This window comes from Ochotona curzoniae, unplaced genomic scaffold, assembly GCF_017591425.1.
Source record: "Ochotona curzoniae isolate NIBS_2020 unplaced genomic scaffold, NIBS_Ocur_1.0 patch14, whole genome shotgun sequence".
In the NCBI taxonomy this organism is placed as follows: domain Eukaryota; kingdom Metazoa; phylum Chordata; class Mammalia; order Lagomorpha; family Ochotonidae; genus Ochotona; species Ochotona curzoniae.
In genome coordinates, this window is record NW_024466684.1 from 1,331,935 (window position 1) to 1,354,720 (window position 22,786).

At 52.4% G+C, this 22,786-nt stretch overlaps 1 protein-coding gene and 1 pseudogene across 2 annotated transcripts in view; both read right to left on the bottom strand.

Annotated features, from left to right (window-relative positions):
* LOC121166446 overlaps positions 1-22,786 on the bottom strand; it is a 1,182,205-nt pseudogene that overhangs the window by 171,135 nt on the left and 988,284 nt on the right.
* Positions 1-22,786, bottom strand: part of LOC121166429 (A disintegrin and metalloproteinase with thrombospondin motifs 2) — a 180,670-nt gene that overhangs the window by 36,507 nt on the left and 121,377 nt on the right. For both annotated transcript variants that reach the window (XM_040995526.1, XM_040995525.1), the window contains exons 5-6: positions 17,264-17,347; positions 1,526-1,682 (exon numbers count right to left, since the gene is read on the bottom strand). In XM_040995526.1, coding sequence (XP_040851460.1) covers positions 1,526-1,682; positions 17,264-17,347 — 241 coding nt within the window. The remainder of the gene's footprint in view (positions 1-1,525; positions 1,683-17,263; positions 17,348-22,786) is intronic.

Here is a 22,786-nt window from a genome sequence, read left to right on the forward strand (position 1 = left end):
ATGCCTGCAAAGAGCCAAGACTGAGCCAGACCAGGCAGCAGCAGAAACTCCCCCAGGGTCTTCTACGTGGGGGACTTGGCTTCACCTGCTACTTTCCCAGGCACATCAGCAGCAAGCTGGCTTGGAAACAGACCCGTGGAAACTCAAGCCAGTGCCCTAACACGGATGAGTGTGTGTTGGTATTGTAAGGAATGGCTTCATCTCCTGCACCACAACACTGGCCCCAGTTTTTCAACTTTAATCCATGGTTTCCAAAAAACCAAATTTGGTTTTCCACCTAATCCTTCAGCTTTTATCATTTCAATGTCCTTCTTTTAGAGGGATTAACTTGCTGCTGTTTGTCAAATTTCTTGATAAAGATGTGTCAAGAGTGATTTTTAGTATTTTTTTTTTTTTAGAGATTTATTTTATTTTTATTGGAAGGTCAGATATACAGAGAGAAGGAGAGACAGAAAAATCTTCTGTCCATGATTCACTCCAGCCACAATGCTGGAGCCGTGCCAATCTGAAGCCAGGAGCCTCTTCCAGGAGGAAGAGCCAGCCTCTTCCCAAGCGGGTGCAGCATCCCAAACTTTGGGCCAGCCTTGACTGCTTCCCCAGGCCACAAGCAGGGAGCTGGATGGGAAGTGGGGCCGTCAGGATTGGAATCGGCTGTCACACAGGATCCCGGCACATAATAAGACGAGCACTTTAACCACTAGGCTACCATGCCAGGCCCGTGATTTTTACTTTTCTTCATGAATGCACTCGAGGCTCTGAAGCTCCACCCGGCCACTGGGCTGGCTGTCTCCACAACTTCTGCTCCGACACTGTCATCATCATTCAGATATTAATGTATTCTGATCCCCAGTGTGACCCATGGATTACTCATTAACTGTGTCACTTAGTTTCCAAACATTCAGTATTTCTTGTCTTCCTTTTCTAGTTTCGCTTGGGAATAGTGTCTCTGTGAGGTTTTTGATTTTTCACACTTTGCTAGGTTTTCCCTGTGGCCCGGCATCATCTGTTTGGACATGTATCTATGTGTACTTAGCACTATGCATTCTCTAATGTTGTGGTGTAGCATTCTGTCTACACCAAATGGGTCAAGTTGCTTAGTTCAAATGTCTACATTGTTACCGATTTTCCCATCTGTTCTACTTACTGAGAAAAAGACACCTATATCTCTTCAATGGGGATTGTAGATGTGCCCATTTCTTCTTTTAGATCTGCCCTTTCATACAGTTTAAGTCTTTGAGTGAAAGTTCAATTTGCAAGGGTTGGAAACGTATTCAAATCTGTTTTCCTGAAATCTCCAAATACACATGAAGAAACCCAATCTGGTCTTGGATGCTTGGCCCAGTCCCTTCCCATTTCACCACCCCTGGGGTGTGGTGGAATTGCCAACACTGGCCTAGAGGCCCTCACTGGACACTCCTTCCTGGGATGGGCCAAGTGCACAGGTGCATCTGGCAAAGCCAATGACTCCTCCACCACGCTCCTCCCACTGCACTTGCCCCCGATTCCCCACCTGAGGGCAGCTCACCTTGCATGCCCGATGGCCCGAAGTCCTGCCGAGTGAGGAAAATGGCATGATCGTGGTACTCGTCGTGGTCTGTGTCTGGCTTCTGCTGCAGGTAGGCCCAGCGGCAGACATTCTCCAGGCTCTGGGAAGGGTTCCCGATCTCGATGAGGCTCATGGACTGCAGGGAAAGGGGAAGGAGAGAGGAGGGAATGGTGTGGCCACTGGGGTTGGAGAGACAAGGCTCTCTGTCCTGGCTCTAGCAGCTCAGGACAGGCCTCCCGCTGGGCTGCACTCTCCTGAATAAGGAGGGGTTTCCCAGCACCTTCACAGGAAGTCCCTGCTGGGTTCTCAGGGAAGACACTGAGCCCAAACTCCTAAGCTGATTCACACAGTCCCTTCACCTTTCTCCAGGTACAGGAGGGCCGCTGTATCAGACCCCTGTACTGAGTGGGCCCTAGGTAGGATGTAGGTGCAGGGGAACCAGAAGGCCCAGTCAGACCTGCAAGCCCGGAGGAAGGGGGTGAAGGCCTTGCCTCACCTCCATTTAAAGGCATTTACAAGGCACAAAACAAACATGATAAAAAGGAGCTACACATGACAGAACCACGGGCCGGCCGTGTACTGGTGATTCCCACAGGGACCACAAATAGGAAGCCCCTGAGACAGTCCCACACAGGTGGCTGAGGCTGGCCATGGACTCCTCCTCCATTCCCAGGCCTGTGCACCTGCCCTGCACAGTGGAGCACTGGCCCACACTCTCATTCAGCTCGCACTTACGTGAGAGACAGGCAGCCGAGGCTCAGACAAGTAGCTTGTTTCGGGGCGTACAGACAGGGAGAAACTGAACTAAGAACCAGGATGCCAGAAACCCAACTCTTCCTCTGTCCACTGTCTGAAACACTCTCTAGAGCACATGCCAGGCTGTCTCAGAAGGGAGGAGGTGCTTCTCCATCCCAGGTATTTTGATTTCTGCTCTTATCGCCTGTCCCCAATCAGCTTGTTCACTCCCCAAATGGCAGCAGCAGGGACGCCAGCTGGGTCTCCGACACGAGCAGGGGAGCTGTGCTGTGCTAATTCCCCGGGTCCTCAATGGGAGGAAGCTGTAGCTGGGAGCCAGACGCAGGAAACCAACCTAGGTGCCCTGATATGGGATGTAGGTATCTTAATCACTAGGCCAGACATCTGCCCCAGCATCTTTTAACTCCATTTGCTCATCTATTTTTTTTTCAAGTTTTACTTATTTTTATTGCAAAGTCAGATATACAGAGAGGAGGAGAGACAGAGGAGAAGATCTTCCATCCGATGATTCACTCCCCAAGTGACCATAAGAGCTAGAGCTATGCTGACCCAAAGCCAGGAGCCTGGAGTTCCTTCTGGGTCTCTCACGTGAGTGCAGGGTCCCAAGGCTTTGGCCCATCCTTGACTGCTTTCCCAGGCCACAAGCAGGGAGCTGAATGGGAAGTAGGGCTACCAGGATTAGAAATGGCACCCATATGGGATTCTGGTGCGTTTAAGGTGAGAACTTTAGCCGCTAGGCCACCACACTGGTCCCTCACCCATTTTTTTTTAAAAAAGTCTGCTCTTATATCAGCACAAAGCAAAATCTGCCCTCCACATCTGCAGATTCAGCCAGGTGCAAACTGAAAATAGTTTCATCTGTACACGATGGGGGCGGGACAGGAGAGTGAGGCAGGTAAGTCACATCTTGAAATAGACTCCAGAGCAAGGGAGGGCCAGGCCTGCCCTGTTTCTAACACCCCTCTGGCCTCTTGTGAGAACTGGCAGCAACCATGACAATCGACTGAATCTCTCCCGTGGACCATCGCCAAGAACCTTGCCACAAGGGCCATCACCACCTCCTCAGACTCCCAACACCCAAAGTCTCGGGCAACAACCACATCTGAGCCATAGCAGCAGTCAGGTCAGACACTGGCAGTGCCCAGGTCAGAGGGAAATTCATTCCCTTAATCCTCACCCAAGTACCTGCATCCAGCCAAGCCTGAAGCCTGCCCAGCATGCCGCTGCTGCGGGACACAGGTCAGCATTCAGACTTACACATATGGCCATGAGCAGGACCCAGGGCTCCTCGCCAGGTCAGGCAAGTGGGACTGTCCCATGCGGCCATCTGCTTCCCAACACAATAGACCAGGGAGACAGTGAGAGGTCTCACATTCAAGACAAAAGCCACAATTTTGTAACCTAATCTCAATTGGTTCAAACCCAGGGATGGGGAGCCTTCCAGGCCACAAGCTCCCAAAAGTAGGGCTACCAAGACTGCCTTAAAGACTGCCTGAGACTTGAATGAGACGGGTCTCATTCAAGAAGTTCCTGTGACTGGCATGGGGGTACAATGTGTTAATGCATGACTTGTAAATGTTGGCATCCTATAGTGGAGCTCAAGACCCAACAGCTCCACTTCTGATCCAGCTCCCTGCTAATGTGTGGGGAAAGCAGTGGAAGATGGTCTAAGTACTTGGGCCCCTGGCAATCACCCACATTGGAAACCCAGATGAAATTCCAGGCCTGCGTTTGGTTTGGCCCAGCCTCAGTCACTGCAACCATTTGGGCAGGGAGCCAGCGAACTGAGGATTTCTCTCTCTCTCTCTTTGTAACTCTACCTTTCAAATAAATATACTAAATATTTTTAGAAATCTCTCTTGTGACAAGAGGTGGTTGTGAGTTCTGTTGTTATTCCTTGCAGATATGAGAGCAGAGCCATGTACTTCCTCCTTTGTGGAGACCAGGGATCACCAGCCAAGGGACCAGCTTTGATGTCCCACTCCAAGAAAGGACAACTCTGGCTACACACTCCAACATCAGGCCCAACAGGCAGGGGATGCAGCCAAAGGCAGAGCCAGGCACAAGGGGAGGTGATGCCAGCAGGCTAGGGCCAAGCAGAAGCTTCATCCACTGTGGATGAGCTTCCTGTGGACCTGGGAAGAAGTTGCAGGCTGGATGTGAGGAGATGGAAGCCCTATACCTGCCCAGGTGTGCTGGCAGGGCCCTGAGGAGTCCTCCCCGTGGGATAAGGAAGGGCAGCAGCAGGCAGCAGTGAGGGCTGTAGCAAGCCATGGACGCTGTCAGTGTCTACCATCATTCTGTACAGTGGTAAGTCTGTTCTGCATAGCTCAGATGAGGCTCCCTGCCTCCTACATGTCTCCTAGCACCTCCTCCCTGGAGACCAAGGTTACCTCACAGGAAACTGCAAAACAGGGCCAGCAACAACCCATCAGCAACCACAAAGGGCAGGTCCAGCCAGCCGTTAACTCTGGGTCTATACTAACAATCCTACTCAACAGCAAATGTTGGCTCTGACCAAAATTTACTCTGTGGACAGAACAAAATCCACAGCTGGCCCTGACCCCTGGCTGTATCCTCCATCCTCCTCGAAGCTGTGTTTTAGCTGTTTGCTACAGCCTTACAGTGCCACGGGGTACAGGTTCCAGAAACCCCTGCAGATACAACAATCTACAATGTTCAAGTCCCTCATTAGAAATGTTGCTTTTGCTGCCAGTGTCATGGCATAGTGGGTAAAATTACCTCCCATGGTGTGTGATCCCATATGGAAGGCGGTAAATGTCCCAGCTGCTCCACTTATGACCTAGCTTCCTGCTAATGGCACCAAGAGAACCAACAGAGGATGACCCAAGTGCTTAGGCACCAGCACCCATGGGGGAGACCTAGAGAAAGCTCTTTGCTTCAACCTGACCCAGAGCTGTCTCTTGGGGCCATTTAAAGGACCAACCAGTGAAGAAAAAGCGCTCTCTCTTTCTCTCTCTGTAACTCTGGCTTTCAAGCGGAGTTGAGTGGGGCCAGAATTGAGAGTTGTTCTGATAGAGCAGTGATGGGTGGCAGCATTACTGTGGAGAAGGTGCAGGACGAGGGTGGGTGATCGGTAAGGGTGGCGTTGGAGCCATAGCACCTAGGGGCCACTGTGATGGGGTCGTCTTTGCTATACAGATCTTAGCTTGGCAAGAGGCTGGCAGCTTTGCTTTGGGCAGCTCTGCCGCTTCTTAGGGCACAACCCTCAGAGGTCATCAGTCCAGGTTCACTGTCCCAAGGCCTAGGGCGGCCTGGTTCCTAAGACCTGACACTGGATGATCTTTTTCTGCCTCTTGCGTTGGGCCTGCCCTGCATCCCGTTGCTCCTCCCAATTCTGGGGAGCTGCTGATGCTGGCTGTGTGCTTGCTCGGGATGCCAAGGTCCTCCCAGGGACAGCAGACCAGGGCGAGTCACCTCGGGACAGCTGGGGCATATAATGGAGGTCTGGCTGGTTGTGGACAGGAAAAGCACCAGAGAAGAAAAAAACCTTAATTCCATTTTCTATTTCTTTAGAATTTCACTTAGAGAGGTAAGAGTGTATGCAAAATGAGCACCCCATCTGCTGGTTCATTCACCAAATGTTGGCTACTGCTGGGGCTGGGCTGGCCCGGAGCCTGGAGCACAGTCCAGGTCTCCATGTGGGTGGCAGGGCCTAGCCACATGAGGTGGCACCTGCTGCCTTCTGGCATGTGCATCAGCAGGAAACTGGAGCCAGAACTTGCACCCTGGCACTCTGATGTAAGCTGTGGGAGTCTTCATTGGCAATCTTCTCACCAGTCAAAGGTTGGTCCCTCACCAGTGTTCTGCAGTACCCTCATAATACGTTTTCCTCTCCCTATGTGTCTGTGATGACTTCCCCTTTTCATGTAGAGCTTGTCGGCTTCTCTCTGCCACCTCTGAGCTATCTCTTTGTCGCTCTCATGCTCTTGCTCTTTAGGGCCACTGTTAAGTAAGACAGTGATAACTGGAGGGTAAGCACAGGGTACAACAACATCTGAGCTGGTGCAGGCGGCTCCTGAGTGGCTAAGGGTGGCTAGCACTCAGCCAGGACACGCTGTCAGAAGGCTGCTTTGTGACCTGGGAGAGGCAACACACAGCTACTGTGAGATGCCACCACCCGGCAGAGCGGCGCAGAGTTTGTTTGCAATTTCCCATCCCCTGTTTCCAGCCTTCAGTTGACCACGCATGATTGCATCCTTGGAAAGCAAATCCAGCACGTGAGAGAAGTGTCGCCTTGCTCTCATCACGCCTGCCTTCTGAAGTGGCAGCCTGTGAGAGGTGCCTGCTGGGCTGGCGCATTGGGCCAGCAGCCATCCCTGCCCCAAGGGCATCTGACTCCAGGCTGCCCACTTGACTTCAGCAGTGTGTGCCTGTGGAGTCCACCTGCTCTCAGCTTCGCTGACTTGGGGCAGAGGGGGTGATCAGGGGTGAGCCCCAAGCCACTCCAGGTGTCACAGTCCAGTAGCCCTTTCCCGGAGGGAGCCTTGGGCACCCGCCATCCAGTAAACAGTGGGAGGTAGGCGGCTCCACACTCTGGGATCCATTTCCTGAGTGCCTGAGGATCTCTAAGTCCTGGGGTTGGGGTGGGACAGACATGAACACAGTAGAAGCTCCCAGAACCCAGCCCTAGCATGGCGACTCCAGAGGGCCCAGCAGCCTGCAGTGCAGGAGCATCCCTGTGGACTGACCCTCCCCCCGTCGCCTTCTCTGCCACACCCACTGTGTCTGGGGTCACAAGAACAGCCAGCTTCCCAGCAGGCTTTGTGGGGCCCTCCAAGGGGGGCCCAGGGACACAGGTTTGTTCCCTCTTCCTGCTCTGCACCAATGTGGACTTCGCTGGTACCCCAGTGACTCTGCCACCCAAAACTCTTGTCTGGAAGTCACATCTCTCATTTCCTGGCTCTACTGCCAGGCTTGCTTGGAGCCCAGGTTCCTGCCAGGTGTAGGAGGGCCTCCCTCAGGGGGTCCTTGTTAACCGTACCAGGGGCCTAGCTGGTGGTCACTGCTCACTGCCTGCTCAGCCCAAGACTGGCTACAAGGCTGTTTGGGGCTCCCAATCCACTCCCCTTAGAGTCACTGACCCCTTGCTTTTGGGTCGGGAGAGACTCCACAGAACTCTCTGCAGAGCTGGCAGGAATCAGGGCTAGAGTGACTCCAGTGGGCCCAGGTGGCAAAGTGGTTCCTGTCTAGCTTTAAGGCCCCAGTGGTCCTGGCTTGACTTGCACCCTCACTCCCATATTCTGGGTGAGGTCCCCTGGCCACACGGTGCACCAAGGTCGACAGGGCTTTCCTCCTTGCTGGCTTCTCTCAATTGGCTGAACTATTACCTCCTGAAGAGTAAAGGGGCAATTTGGGCCTGGGTCTGTCTCTCAGGCCTGCTCCACCCTTGCATTCATTTTAGCCCCTCTTCATCCATCCACCCCACAAACAGTGAGCAATCCCTCAGGGCATAGAGGCTGCAGTAGCGAATGAAGCCACCACTGTCTGTGCCTGCTCACAGAAGAAATGAATGAATGAAGAAATAAATAGATGCACATTCTGCAGCCAGGCAGGGAAAAAGATGTACAAGGTTTAGGGCCCAGCAGGTAGCAGGGGGATGGAGGAGTGGGTCTCTAGGGAAAGGAACTAACTCCAGGAGTGGCAGTTGCTAACTCCATGTGCCATCCATGGGCTCTGGTGTTGCGAGTGCATGCCTTCTTTCAACTCTACAGTCACCAGAGGCTCCAGGGGCTGCAAGCATCCAACTTTTGAGAAGAAGATTCGTGACTACTGAGGCCACTGCAATAACTCACCCAGAGCCGCACAGCTGGGCAGATGAATCCCCTGGAACTACACAGCATCAGGGAGGACGGAGCTCCACAAAGCCACCAGGTGGTGCTGTCTGCACAAAAATGACACCACTGGCAGCATGACTTGGCCAGACACATCCCAATCCTGGGGCTGGATTTGCAGCTGCCACGGGACACCTGTGCTCCAGGACCTCATTCTTCACGAGCCAGTTCCAATGGGCAGCCTGAGGCAAGGAATCCCCAGAATGGCAGCCAGCCCTGGTTGGCTGGTTGTCCGTGAGTCCCCCACGCCACACTCCTGCTGAACCAGGGTCATGGCAGGTGACAGATGAGGCTCACCTGGGCAGTAACAGGGCCCTGTCATTGGAGGTCTGGTCCAAGGTGTTCATCTGCTCTGTATTCCTGCAAAAGTGAGCTCTATATCCTGCACAACTCATCTGAAAACTGGGCACAGCCCAGTGCTGAGCCTAGAGCATGTGGCTGTCCCCTGCATGCCATGTGATGGTGATGAAGACACAGATGACCCTGATCCCACCGACAGCTCTCGGGATGTCCCTGGCTCAGAATGTGGCTCCCATGTCAGGCCAGCCTTCACTCAGGCAGGAACAGAACGGCACCTGATTACCACAGAGAGCCTCCTCTCGGGCTCAGCACTGCTGACATGGGGGCAGGCCATTCTCTGGGCTGGGGAGCAACCTCCTTGGTCTCCAGGTGCTGGAAGCCAGCCAGCAGCACCCCCTGAGAGGTCAAATGTGCCCGAGGAGGGCTTGGGGTGGGAGGCACATCGGGGCAGGGCAGGAGGAGGTGAGGGGTGGGGAGGCAGGTGCAACAAAGCAGCTCCTCCATCGTGCCATCTTGGGCAGGCGGCTGCCCTCTGGGAGGAGGGATGACATTTATGACCCCAGAAGCTTCTCCTTCCAAGACCCCTGCAGGAGACCCCCGAAACCCAGCAGAGCATCAGACCTAGTAGAAGTCAGGGCACTTCCAAAGGTTCTTTCACGGGAGTGGAATGTAAGGTCAATTTGTTGCAGAACACTTTGAAATCCATGCACAAAGGAATCTTCAAGGAGGTCATGGGAAGTGTGTATCACATGGAAACTATGTGTGGATTTCAACATTTTCTGCCCCCAACCAGACTCCTCTCTCTTCTTGTTGAGATTTATTTATTTAAAAGGCAGAAAAACATGAAGAGGGAGAAGAGACAGAGAGTTGTTTTCTACTGGTTCACTCCCCAAATGGCCAGGGCTGGACCAGGTAGAAGCCAAAAGCCAGGAGCCTCTTCTAGATTTTCTATCTGATGCAGGGACCCAAGGACTTGGGCCACTGGCTGCTGCTTTTCCAGGCACAGTAGCAAGGAGTTGGAAGTGAGTCAGCTGGGACAGGAACCCATGCCAAGATGGGATGCTAGCGTCACTTGTGGTTTAACCTGCTGCACCACAAGGTCAAGTTCTACACATCCCCTTTCAATTCATTTTCCCACTAAGTCTCTGAGAAATCCCCATATTATTTTATTTCCTGTAAGTTAGGATTCTGGCTATTCTGTTTCTAATCCAGTTCCTGGCGAAGGCCCCTGGGTGACAGCAGAGGCTCTGACCCAGGTGCGTGGGCCTCTGCCACACTCGTGAGAGACCAGGATGGGAGCTCCTGGCAGCTGGCTTCCACCTGGCCAAGTCCTGGCAATTGAGAGTGAACAAACAGATGGGAGATCTCTTTCTCTCCCTGCCTGCACCACCCAGCCCTATTGCTTTGCCTTTCAAATGAATAATCTTTGTTTTAAAAAAATTAAAAAACAAACAAACAAAAACCAGCATTACCTAACACAGAGCAGGACAACTATAAGAACAGGCTGTAACAGTAGGGAGGGGGATGTGGCCAGTGTCTCCTTTTATGCCCCACCCTGACAGCTGACAGCAGCCTAGGAGGGGGAAGCTGGACTGTTTTGAGAAGCACTGTAAAGGCTGCGCACAGGCCAAGGCCCAGACAGCTGGCAGATGGCCACCAGCTGTGGCAGATGGCCACCTGCACGCCTTCCTTCCTGCTGCCCCTAGTTCCCCTGTGCGTTGGGGATACCAAGGTTCCGCAGTGCCACATCACTCAAGGATGCTGCACGAGCAACCATGAGGCCAGGTTGAATTCCTGGCCCCAGCCTCCTAGCCCAATGCACAGCGTCCTATCACCTGCCTTGGCAGGTATTCGTGGCCATGCAGACAGCTCCCACCTCCTCCTGACTGGCCTTCAGGAGCGTGGCAAGCATCAGGGAAGATTCCTACCTGGTGAAGGCACCTTACTTCCACGTTCCACCAAGATACCTGGGAGACCCTTCTGGAGGTGAGCCAGGCTGCCACTCCAGGATCCTGCCAGTGAATCCTGCGGGAAGCCAGGAGCCGGGCTGGGCACAGGTGCCAGAGCCCAATTTCCAACACCAAGGTCTTAAGGGCTGCCCACCCCCCAATACATATGGTAAGGCCAGAGGAAGCCCACCCACCTGCATGCCCTGGGAGGACACAGAAGGCAATGGCTATGGGGAACAGACCTCACAGCTGACATCTTGATGGCAGTGTTTTTCATGATAGCCGTGCCAGAGCAGCATTGGGCCCCAGCACTCCCTGGGCCCAGGAGGTCTGCATTGGGAGCCAAACCAAGGATGACCTGGCCGGCTCTCAGGCCACATTGGTAGTTGGGAACCCAGAGCCTCCTGGTGCCCTTCTCAGGGATGTGGCCAGACCCCCTGACCCCCTGACTCCCTGACCCTCCTCTCCATACTATGTCCCCTACCCTGGAGTGAGCAGGGGCCTGGGACCCAGGATCCTCAGTCCTTCCCCTGGACAGTAAGACACCTCCTCTCCCCTCTCCGACTGGCCCCAAGTCTCCCACGTCCACATGCACTGCTTTCCCTGTCCTGGGAAAATATTTAAAATGAGAGCTCTGGTTGTCTTCTCAAACAATCAATTGAAACAGCAGTTGCTAGGCAACCCCGCCAGCCATGGACGCTTGCCTCCCAGGCTCACTGTACGGTGCAGAAAATAAGATCATCTCTTGGCCTGTGCTATTTGGTAATGGAGAAAAATGTTGTTTTAGGAAAAACTTGAGATAACTCAGAGGCTTCTCATGCGCTGGAAGACAAACACCATGTCACTCACATAAGTGCTGCCAATTTTATCCCACACTGGAGCCTGAGGGGGCAGGGCCAGGGAGCTGGCTCTATTCTGGTCCCTGTCTCAGTGATCCAAGGGGCCCTGGGAGCACCTGACCTGGAGCCACACAGCCCAGGCCCTCCTGGCTGCAGCCACCTGAGTTCTCAGACTGCAATTTCTGCAGACACGGGGGCCTTGGACCCCCGAAATCCTCCTTCCTCGAACCAGGCTCTGTGCTGGGAAGCTTGGGCTTCGCCCCCAGTCCAGCAGCACCAGCAGGACCCACCGCCCCTGAGCATGGATGCTGTGCCCCTTGGCCCTTAGGCCCTCCTAGGAAGCCACCTGCCTGCCTGCCATTCTCTGTAAAGTTCTGTTCTGCTGGAATCATCTTCACTGCTCTGACAAGGAGTGCTTCAGCCTCTCCAAGCTCATGCCTGTGCCTTCGGAGACCTGAATCTCTTCGGGGATGCTTTGGGGGACTCCCAGGAGAGAGACGTGGCCTGAAGCCTGCATGACACACAGCTAGCACAGTAACCTGAGCCCCCAGCTCTGGGCAGAGGGCAGTCACAAGCTGTGGTACACAAGGATACAAGTGCAGATATGAGAGCCTTCAGACTGGGCCAGTTCCACCCAGTGTAGGTATTTTGGGAGGCATTCGGCAGGTGAACGTTCACTTTGCCTCTTTCACCCTCAAATTTGAAAAAGATTTTTTTGTCATAGTTGCCCTTTTTTTTCTTCTTAAAGATTTATTTATTTGAAAAACAAGAGTTAGAGGGGGTAATGGAGAGAGAGAATGAGAATCTTTCATCCGCTGGCTGACTCCCCAAATGGTTGCAACAGTCAGATCTTCTGGGTTTCCTATGGGGAGCCTAAGAACTTGGGCCATCGTTTGCTTTCCCAGGTCATCAGCAGGGAGCAGGATGGGAAGTGGAGCAGCCGGGGGGCAGGGGGAAGGGGAGGTTGAATCGGCACCCACGGGGGGCGGGGAGGATACCAGCACCACAGGTGGAGGCTTAACTAGCTTTATTATGGCACCAGTGGCCTTAAGAACTCCTTTTAAATATAGGTTAGAGGTGAAGTATTAATGTCTGATAGCTTAGAAATTGGGGTGTGAAAATGAGAAACAAGAGATAAAGACGCCCAGTGGTGCACTCAGCATTGAGGGGGTGTCCAGTGGGGTAGGGCAGGGAAGGTTCCCAAGCTCTACCCTCCTGTGGGTACCCAGGAGCCCCGCTGGCTCCTGTTGCTGCGTGCTGGACCCCTGCCCTCAGCTGAGGCCCCTCCTTTGGCCCATGTCTCCATAGCAGCCTGCAGGCCTGGCGGCCAGTGCTGTGCACTGCGAGCTCTGCTGCTTCCCTCCTGGCCTTCCACGGTACCCACCTTAAGGAACTTGAGAATCACTCACTGAAAGACAGGGCAGCAGGCTGGCCCTGGGACAGCCCCACAGCCAACACCTAGCTAACTAATGGGGGATCCCAGCACTCATCACACACAGGGATTCAATGATCCCTCCTCCCTGCTCCCGTGAGGCCTGGCTGGATCTGATCAGAGTTCATCTAGGAGGCAGGGGGAGCAGAAAAAAGATGGGCAGGTTATGGAGGGTGACATGCTGAGAAAGAGCAAAGATCTACAAGGTTCCAGAACATTCTGGGGTAGCCACAGGAAGCCAGCAGTCCTGGCTGCATGCTCAGGGACAAGCAGAAGGATGGGCAACATGCTGTGGCTGTGAAGGTAGGGTGAGGGTACTGCATTTGGGTGCTCGGTGGTTTGGGCTTTGTAGCCCCTGACACCCTAAAACTGTCCTATCTCCACTCCTCTCAGGAACAATGGGCAGGGTCAGGAGCCGAAAGCCAACAGGCATCTTCAACCTGTGACATCCCTGTGTTGTCCTGGACAGGCCTCTGACCTTACTGAAGTTGCCCCACTGCCCACCATGGACATGAGAGTCTGAGGTGTTGGTGGTGGGAGCCAGACACGCCTGTATGTGTCCCCATACTGTCCTCGGAAGAGTAGGCTGCACCCAAGAAGGGGCCCCAGGCCCTTCCCGCCCTTCCCCACCACCAGAGCCCCCTCCTCCAGCACTAGGTGGGTCCTTTCACTTTAAACGATTATTTTTTTAAAAAATAAACTAAGCTTTCATGAACACATTGCTCCCCTTATATAAGAACATGTTTGATCTTCCTAAGAAAATCCAGTAAAGCACAAGAAGAAACTGGAGATTCACTACCCTGCCCATGACAAAGGCAGTGAACATTTCCTGTATTTTTTCCAGTTTGTCCTGTGTAAATATTTGTGCATGAAATTGAGATCACATTGTAAACTTATATCTCATTTTTCAAACAAACAACAAGCCGGGCTTTCTATGGTGACCATTCCCTGGGGGCCATGCATCATGCTTGGAAGAGGCGGTGGGTTGGAGCCTAACACTGCACCACAAGGGTATGGATCACCAGCTCTTTGACCAGAGCCTGACTGGTGCACACGGTGGCCTGTTTCTGGTGTTTGCATGTGGAAGAACATGCACCCAGCTGTCTTGTTGCTGAGATGCCGGTGGCAAAGGCAGAGGCTTAGCTTACTACACCACAGTGCTGGCCCCTCAAGTTTTATACCTTAGGTCTGCAAATACATCTTTCTTTTCCTTCACACTTCCTTGTCTTGGATTTGTGCCTAGGAATCCCCTGATGTTCAATATCTTGGGTCTATATTTGTGTGGTTGGATGTTTCACTGGATTATATGTGATACTTTATTATTTATTAGATCTGTATTTATCACATTTATTTATATTATGTATACCCCCTCCATTTACATTTACCCCATACTAGGTTATCTGTGGGGGCTGTTTTCAGTTATCTATTTAATTCAAGTGAAATGTATGCTAATTCCTATGCAAATATAATCTTGTTCCAATTATCTTCACTTTATGACATTTGAACTAAATTTCTTCATTTGCTTGGTTTTCAAAAATTTCCCAGCCATTCTTGATGGTTCATATTTCTAAATAAACCTTGGAGTCACTTCATCAAATTTCCAATTTTTAATCTGGGAAAAAATCAACATCTCTATTACACCCAGTCTCCTTATGAGGAATAGCTATATCATTTCACTTATTTCCACTTTTTCTCCCATCAGGAGCAAAGTGCAATTTTCTTCCTATAAGGCCCCATGTTTGTCTTATTAGGATCACTCCAGGTACTTCACAATTCTGCTGATCACCGTCCGGGACACATGTTTCTCCCTAAAACCAGGGCTTGCCAGGTCTTACATGCAAGTATTTCATTGGGCCATTGCCTGCACCAGGACACAGCTATCGCTTAGGAGCCATTCAGGGCACGGTGGTCCGGCAGGCTCCATGTCCCAGCGACGGGCCTCTGTCTAGTGTTAGGGACATGCTGTGCTGGCCACCCAACAGAGGTGTGCAATGGTGCAGTTCTCTGGACACACCCCTGTGACCGCGTGGCTTGGGGGCACCTGGCTGGCTCACTGTATTCCTCTGTTGGCTGGACAAGCTGTGTACTCATTCTTGGGGGTCTTCTGGACCCAGAACGATGACAGTGCTGTCTGCCCTTTGCCACTACTAAGTTCCTCTTGAGTTCCCACAGCCACACCAACACGGCTGCCCTCGACAGCCCCTAAGCTGGCATTTCCCAAAGTTAGCTCTGCAGCATGTCTGCCACCTGAGGAGAGGACTCCATCCAGATGCATGAACCCTGATGCTGCTCACCATGCACAGGGAGCACGCCCCCAGAAGCACCTGACCTGCAGTGTTGGACCACAGGACTCTGGTTGTCCCGTGTCAGTTTCATACCAGCCCAGCTCTGGCTATTGTCCTTGTTCTGGGAGTGAGCCAGCAGATGCAAGATTTCTCTCTCTTCTTTACCTCTCTATCTCTCCTTTTCTTTGTAATTGCCTTTCAAATACAAATAATTTGATATAAAAAATATTCACCAAGGGTTGTAACTAGGCCCACCAAAGGCCTAAGTGTTCCTAAGATGCCAGAGGAGCCTGGCTGGGGCTGCAAGAGCTGAGAAGAAGGGCAGGGTCACTGGGACAGACCAGCCTGCTGGGACAGAGTACTCCACAGGCCGCTGTCCTGGCTGGGTCACACCCATGGGGACAGAAGGCCCCACACCTCGCTGTCCTGGTCACACAAGCAGGGACAGAGGGCTCTGCAGCTCGCTGTCCTGCTCACACCTGCAGAGGAGGCTGGGCCTGGCAGTCCTCACAGCTGCCTCTTGCAGGACCAATGTGCCTGGATACTATTCTTCGGGCAGGAGAAGGGTCTTGTGGCAATCACCGCTGTAGCTGACCCTAGGGGACTGGGCTCCTATCTGAGAAATGGGCTGTCACGTCACACACCTGCCCTCTACCCTGGGGATGAAGGGGTTCCAGGCTAAGTGCAGTCCCTGCTGGCCACTGCCCAGGCCTGCCCTTCTCAGCATCCCAAGCCATTGTCCCCCTGGGTCCAGACCCAAATCCACATACAGCTGGGAAAGAGGTCTCTAAGTCAAATGGCAGGAGGTAAGAGCTGGGGCAAGGCATGGAATATATACCCAACTCTTGGAAATATATTCAAATGAAGTGAAATCTGTATATGAAAAAAGGATATGCAACCTATATTTACAGCAGCATAATCCACAATAGTGAAAACATGGAAACAACCCAAATGCCCATTGAAACAGGAATGGCTAAAGAAATTGTGGGTATAGTTACTCCATGGAATACTACTCAGTCATTAAAAAGAAATTCTACCATTTGCAACAAAATGTTCCAATTGAAGACCATTAGGCTCATTGAAATAAGCCAATCCCAAAAGAACAAATACCATATGTTCTCTCTGATATAACACAGGATTCATGCAAAATGCAAAACAAATACATATTTAGGTGAACAAGTGTGTGTGTGTGTGTGTGTGTGTGTGTGCGTGTTCTCACGGCTGAATTGAATAATGGAGACTAGAATGCTGAGAAGTGAAGACAGCCTGCAGTAGGCATCTCTACTCCTGAGTAAAATGAGAACTCCCAGGTAAACAGCTAAATGTATATTGACAAATATACTTCAATACTACCTTTGCCTATACCCAAGCCCTGACACACATAAATAGCAAATTGTTAAGCTTATAACTATTACTAAAGGACTATACTACTGTAAATACAATGGGGAAAAAGTGAGAAGGTAAAATAGGGAGGAAGAAAGGGGAGCGAAAGAGGGGACTCCCTATACTTACAAAACGCAACCATGGCAAATAATAAAAATAATTTTAAAAACAAAAAGAGGAGGCAGGTGGAGCAAGAGCAACTGGGTAGGACAAGAGAAGTGGAGTGGGGTGGGGTAGGACAGCGGGTGCCAACCCGTAAGGCAGGGGGAGAGGAGGGCAGAGACTGAAGGCAGTGGCACAAGGCTCAGTGAGGGATTGGGTAACCATGCGGCCTGATGCTTTGACACTGGGGATTTCACTGACCCTGGGGGGACAGCCTCTCTCAGGGCCAGCCAATGCCTAGACACAGCAAACAGTTTCAGCAAACTGGCCCATGCCAATCCAGATCCCCAGCCAGTCCTCTGTGGGACTCACATGCTGGGCCACTGTCCATAAGCAGCACTCAGGGGCACAGACCTTCCTCCAACGTCCACTGAAATCCTGCAGGTGGGCCGCTGAGGCCTGAGGCCCCAAGGACTTTCCACAGCAGGTTCCTGTCCACCAGGCCGCCTCACCCAGGCCACCAGCTGTGCTGTGGCCCCTCAGGACACAGCACAGCCCTTCCTCCAGGGCCCACCAACATCCTGCAGGTGGCTACTGAAGCCTGGGGTACCCAGGACTTTCCACAGTAGGCGGTTCCTATCTGCTAGCCCGCCATGCTCTGGCCTCCTGGCGAGTACCAGCTGCCCCATGGCCCCTCATGACACTGCACATCCTTCCTCCAACATTCATGTCCCCTAAGGGCGGTTGTTTCCGGACATGGCCTCAGCATCCCGAGAGGCAGAGGCTGTGGCATTCATGCTCCGGGTATTCACTCACCTTCCCATAGCTCAGCAGGATGATCCGCACCAGCACCACGTTGATGTGGGCCCCCAAAGACTCATCGTGGTAGATTTCATTGACCTAAAAGACAAGCAGCGTGTGGTCAGCAGTGCCCCCCGAGCATTGCCCTTCTGGGACCACCCCTTATATCTCCTTCCATACACCCCTCTCCTGCTTGCTGCCCTGGATGTCCCCAGAGTCACTCTCAGGCCCAGCCCCTGGAATTCTTCACCTGGAGCAAAAGCCTAGACAAGGAATCAATCCCTGTATTGGCTGTCTGAATTGCATCTTTCCTTCAAAACCTGGCAAGCCCAGGTGGTGCGGCCCCGCCCCCAGCAGACAACACTGCATGGCTACTGCTGTTGGCAGCTGTGGTGTCCCCACTTGGGTGGGGACAGAGCTTCTGCCAGGTCTTAGTGTCTCCTGAGTTACTGAGGACCACACATCCCAGGCAACAACATCACCCCTGGGTGTCTACGGTTGAGAGGGCTCCCAGAATCCAAATCCACCAACACTCACATTACATATAAAATGTAGGTGTTCTTTGCATGAAACCCACATACTTCATCTATTTTCTTTTTAAGATTTATTTATTTTTATATGTGAGGCAGAATTAGAGAGGAGGAAAGACAGAGCTCTCTCAACTGATGGTTGACTCCCTAAATGGCTGTAATGGCTGGAGCTGGGCTGGTCCAAGCTGGCAGTCAGTAGCCCCTTATGGGTCTCCCAGGCAGGTGCAGGGGCCAAGGACTTGAACCATCCTCTGCTGCTTTCCCAGGTGCATTAACAGGAAGCTGGGTCAGAAGTGGAACAGCTAAACTGGAGTCCATAGGGGATGCTGGCACTGCAGGCAGAGGCTTAACCTGATTTGCCATGGCACCAGTCCCCTCCCTAAACTTTAAATCAGCTCCAGAATGACTAGCAATACCTGCTACAATGGCCTGGGCAACCTGTAGGTAACTGCTGTGCTGTATTGTATCATCAAGGGAATGAGGACAAAGCAAAGGTCTGTACAAAATGTGCAGTTCAGAGGCAACTGTTCTGAACTCATTTTTTTTAGGGGCCAGTGCTGTGGCATAGTAAACCAAGCCTCTGCCGGTGGTACTGCCATCCTGTATTGACACCAGCTCCGCTTCCAATGCAGCTACCTACTTATGGCCTGGGAAAGCAATAAAGCATGACCCAAGTCCGTGGGCCCCTGCATCCATATGGGAGACCCAGAAGACGCTCCTGCCTCCTAATCAGCTCAGCTCAGCTCTGGCCATTGCAGTCATGTAAAGAGTAAACCAGCAAACGGAATACCTCTCTCTGTCTGTCCTTCTGTCTATGTAATTCTGCTTTCCAAATAAAAATAAACTTTTAAAGAACTAAAATAAACTCATATTTTAAAAAGGATTCATTTTAAGTATTTGAATTTGAATGACAGAGTGACAGAGATCAAAAAAAAAAAAAAGACGTCTCCATATATTGGTTTACACCCTAAATGGCCAAAGCCAGAAGCCTGGAACGTTTTTGGAACTCCCTATTGGGTGGCAGGAGTCCAGGCACTCAGGCTACTGGATGCTGGTAATACACCAGGTGCATGAATTGGAAGTTGGATTGAAAGTTGAGCAGCTGGGACTTGAACTGGCATTCACATTCGTGGTTTATTTAATTTATTTATTTGTTTGTTTTTGTACTCCCAATGAAACTTCATTTTTATTATTATTTTTAATAATCTTACTTAGTTGATTAGGGTACAAAGGGTCAAGGGCTACAGGAAAGTGGGTAAGACCATTGTTTCCACACTAATATCATCATTTTTCCCCTGTATCTGGGGTCAGGGGAGAAACAAAGGGAGAAGCCCCACCCAGCCTCCCACCCATCCCAGGTCCCTGATGTGAGGCGCGCTCCGAGAGTCCTGCTCAAGCAGTTTTGATAGTTCAACAGGTTTGAATTGCTGCCAATCTCACTGTTCCAATCAGGATGAAGCATACGTGGTTTAAACGCAAGTGGTGGCTAAGCTTCTGTGCCTCAATGCTGCCCCGCAATCCTTTCCAGCAGTGATTGGCAGTATCCGCACAGGTAGAAGCCACGGACCCAAGTATCCCTTGACCTTTTTTAAAAAAATTTAATTTTATTTTTGATTATGTCTATGTCTATGTAGTAGTTGATTAGGTTGGAAGGGTTGAGGATCAGGGAAAAGTAGGTGGGAACATTCCTGGTTCCTGTGCTAGCCAGTATGTGCAGCAGACTGGTACAGTCAGTCCCACGTCCCATTCAGCCCTCATACATGTCAATGGGCATGGAAGCCTAGCTCATCCCAGCCGACCTTACTTACTATCCAGCCCACACTCATGTCGGTGGGTGCCACTGCCTGAGTAGTCAGACCTGCCCCCAGCCCTGGTTCTCATGCTCACCAGTGGGAGTTATAACCCATCAGAGAGGTGTCCATAGTTTCCCTACTGGGCCCACTCCCAGTCCTGGACCTCGCACTTCCCAGGTGGTTCTGTAGTCTAGCTTTTGTAGTTTGGTCCCAGGACTTGCCAGACGATGCTGTGGCAAAGCCCAACCAGTCTGCTCTTACTCTGGCCTGTGCATGTACCAGTGGGTACAGTTGGTTAGCCCAGCCTGGCTCTCCTTCTAACCCAACTCACATGCAGGCCAACAGGTATTGTAGCCTTGCTACAAATCCCATTTCTCATGCTCACCAGTGGCCCAGCAGAGGAAACCCTATTGCCCCCCTACCTGGCTCAGCACCCATCCACATCTGAGTCTCATGTGTGCCGATGGATGCTGTGGCCCAATCTGGCATGGCCTACTTTGGCATTTGCTGCCAGGTGCCACAGAGTCTGTGGCACCACAAAGGGAGGAGCCCCCACTTTGTATCACATGGCTGAGGACCTGCTGAGACAGGCTGGTTGCACAGGGGCTGCTCCCAATCCCAACAGTCCCATGGCACACTCAGGGCCACCTCTCTCACCACGTGACTAAACCCTTTCATCCCTATGGCCACCCAGCTCTGAGAAGCTCCTCCACAGGCCCAGTACTCTGTGGACTGCAGCACTGGTGCATTGTCCCTGCTGTGGGCCCAGGACGTATGGCAATGCCCATCAAAGGATCTCCCCATCCACCTAATCCAGCCTGTGCCTGCTGGCTTGTCCTTTCTGAGGACAGACACAGCAGAGCTGTGCCACATGGAGACACAGCCACCCCAGATAGTGCAGTGTAGCTCCGTACCCCAATTCCAACTTCTTTATCTGAGCAACAGTAACTGTTATCAATAGAGGCAGACATATGGGCCATCTGAGCATGAGCCAGGAATAGGAACCCACGATGGATGAAACAGACACATAGCTCGCCAGTTGGGCTGTGCATAAAGATGACTCCACGGGACCCAGATCTTCCACCCAGCTGTTCCAGAACTTCTTACCCAGGAGATACACACACATACACACATGTTTGTATGTGTGTGTGTGCACTTTGCTTCTGGGAGGGGCCATCTGTGCCTAGCTGCAGAGTGTGACGGTCACTGCGACTCCCTGCTATGGACATAGCCAGAGTCCAGAGACAGGGTGAGTCCCAGGTCCTCAGAGCCATCCACCAGCTGTCCTGATGTCCACCTGCACCTGACAAGCCAGAGCCCAGGGAGGGCACCCAGATCCTTTTGGAGGTGTGGCTGTCTCCCCGGCCATCCCACCCTGTGACGTCAGAATAATGGTTTCTATCCACCAGAGCTCTCATGAGCCTCAGATTTCTACATGTGTGCATAGGGCCATGTCTGTGTGACCTGAAAGGAAGGACCTGGCTGCTGCGGCTCCCTCGGAGGTATACATGCCCAAAGACAAAGCAATCCTTGTCTGTTGCTCAACTTTCAGGGCAAACTAGAATTTTCAGTTCATGTTGAAAAAATGGCTTGAAAAGCCAGCATTTCTTCTTATGAGAGAAGAGAATCTTACAGGCTTTCAAAGTATCTTTTTTTTTTTTTCTATTGAGATCAAAGTCTGCTCCATGTGGCTCCTGGATCATTCAGCTGAAAGTCATGGTGGACATCAAGAAAACTGTGACCACGACCAGCAGACCTAGAGGGGCAGGATGTGGGAGAGAAGACAGGCAAGGGGTGAGGCCACAGGCCCTCTTCCTCTGGCCCAAGCACTGAGGTCACGCATCAAGTTGAGAGCAAGCATAAAGAGTGTAAAATCACCCGGATGTTGGATGTAGAAAAAGTGTGAAAGCCAGAGAGAGCTGGGAGAGCACCACCCACACTGGGTGGCTCCAGAGAGCCCAGAGGCACAGCTTGGGAGGGTGGCAGCCAGCAAGCCTGGAGTAGGGATAGGCAGTTCCCGCTATGCGCAGAAGGTGCTGGGATCCCAGCACCCTGCTGGTGGGGCGGGGTTGGGGTGGGGTGGGTGAAGGACAGCACTAAGGGGAAGGAGGAATGCAGAGGTGACCCCAAGTGGTCCCGAGCCTGGAGTTGAAGTCCTGGGGAGATAACCAGAGCTCAATGAGGGCCTTCATTAGGATGGGGTCTGTACCCCTGTAGGGAGAGACAGCCAAAGAGCCTGCTGCTTCCCTTGCCCACCATATGACATGGGTCCCACTGACTCAAGCAGACCAGGATAAGGCCTAGCTCCGAGCTTAACTTCCAACCCATCTGGCAAGTCCTCTAAGGGCTGCTGAATGGGAGCAGGCAGAGCCCACCTTGCCATGCCATATGGTCCTTTGTGCTGGGACTGGCGACATCACACACAAAAGGCACCTGTGCCTGCAGTGCTCTTTGCTCTGGAGAGGGACACTGCTCTTCCCTCAGGATGGTGAGGAGCGGGGCTTTGCAGGGAAGCCGCCAGGAGCATGGGGGGAATGTAGTGGGTCCCTGAGGACTTGGCATGTCATGAGGGCTGAGGAAAAGAGACCGAGATGGTCTTTCTGAGGGCAGCAGCATGGACGGAAGTCCTGGGGTCAGAAGCAGGGAGCAGGCAGGGGTCTGGGACAGTGAGCAAGCCGCTGCATGGGACGCCCACAGCCAGGCCCTCTGAACACACTCAGCGGTATAGCAGACAGCTCCAGTCTGCACTCAGGGGGCTCTTGGGGGATCCTACCCCTCGGAGGGGACTTCTGAGGCCAGACCCCAGGGGCACAGGGGCTAGGTAAGAACTTGTAAATGGTATTTCATGCCAGGAGCCACCAAGTAGATACTTCCTACCCGGGGAGCAGGACACAAAGCAAGGTAAGCCTGTTTCTAGCCACTCAGTTTAGTACCAAGACCTCGGGACAAGATGGACACATCAAAGGTTACTCCCTGGACCCCATCCTGTTGGAGAGGGGCAGAGTCCAGGGTGTCAGGCCTCCCGCATGGGCCGGTGGAGCTCCTGCCTGCAGGCAGCCAGGCTGGACCCCCGTGCTGCTGACCACTGAGCAGCTGGTTCCAGGTGTTCTCCTTGTCCCCAGGCATGGGCACTCAGGGACAGGGCACCTCCCTGTGGCTGGCCTCCAAGCCCACACTTGATGGCTCAACAGCAGAAGGCAGCTCTTCACAGACTT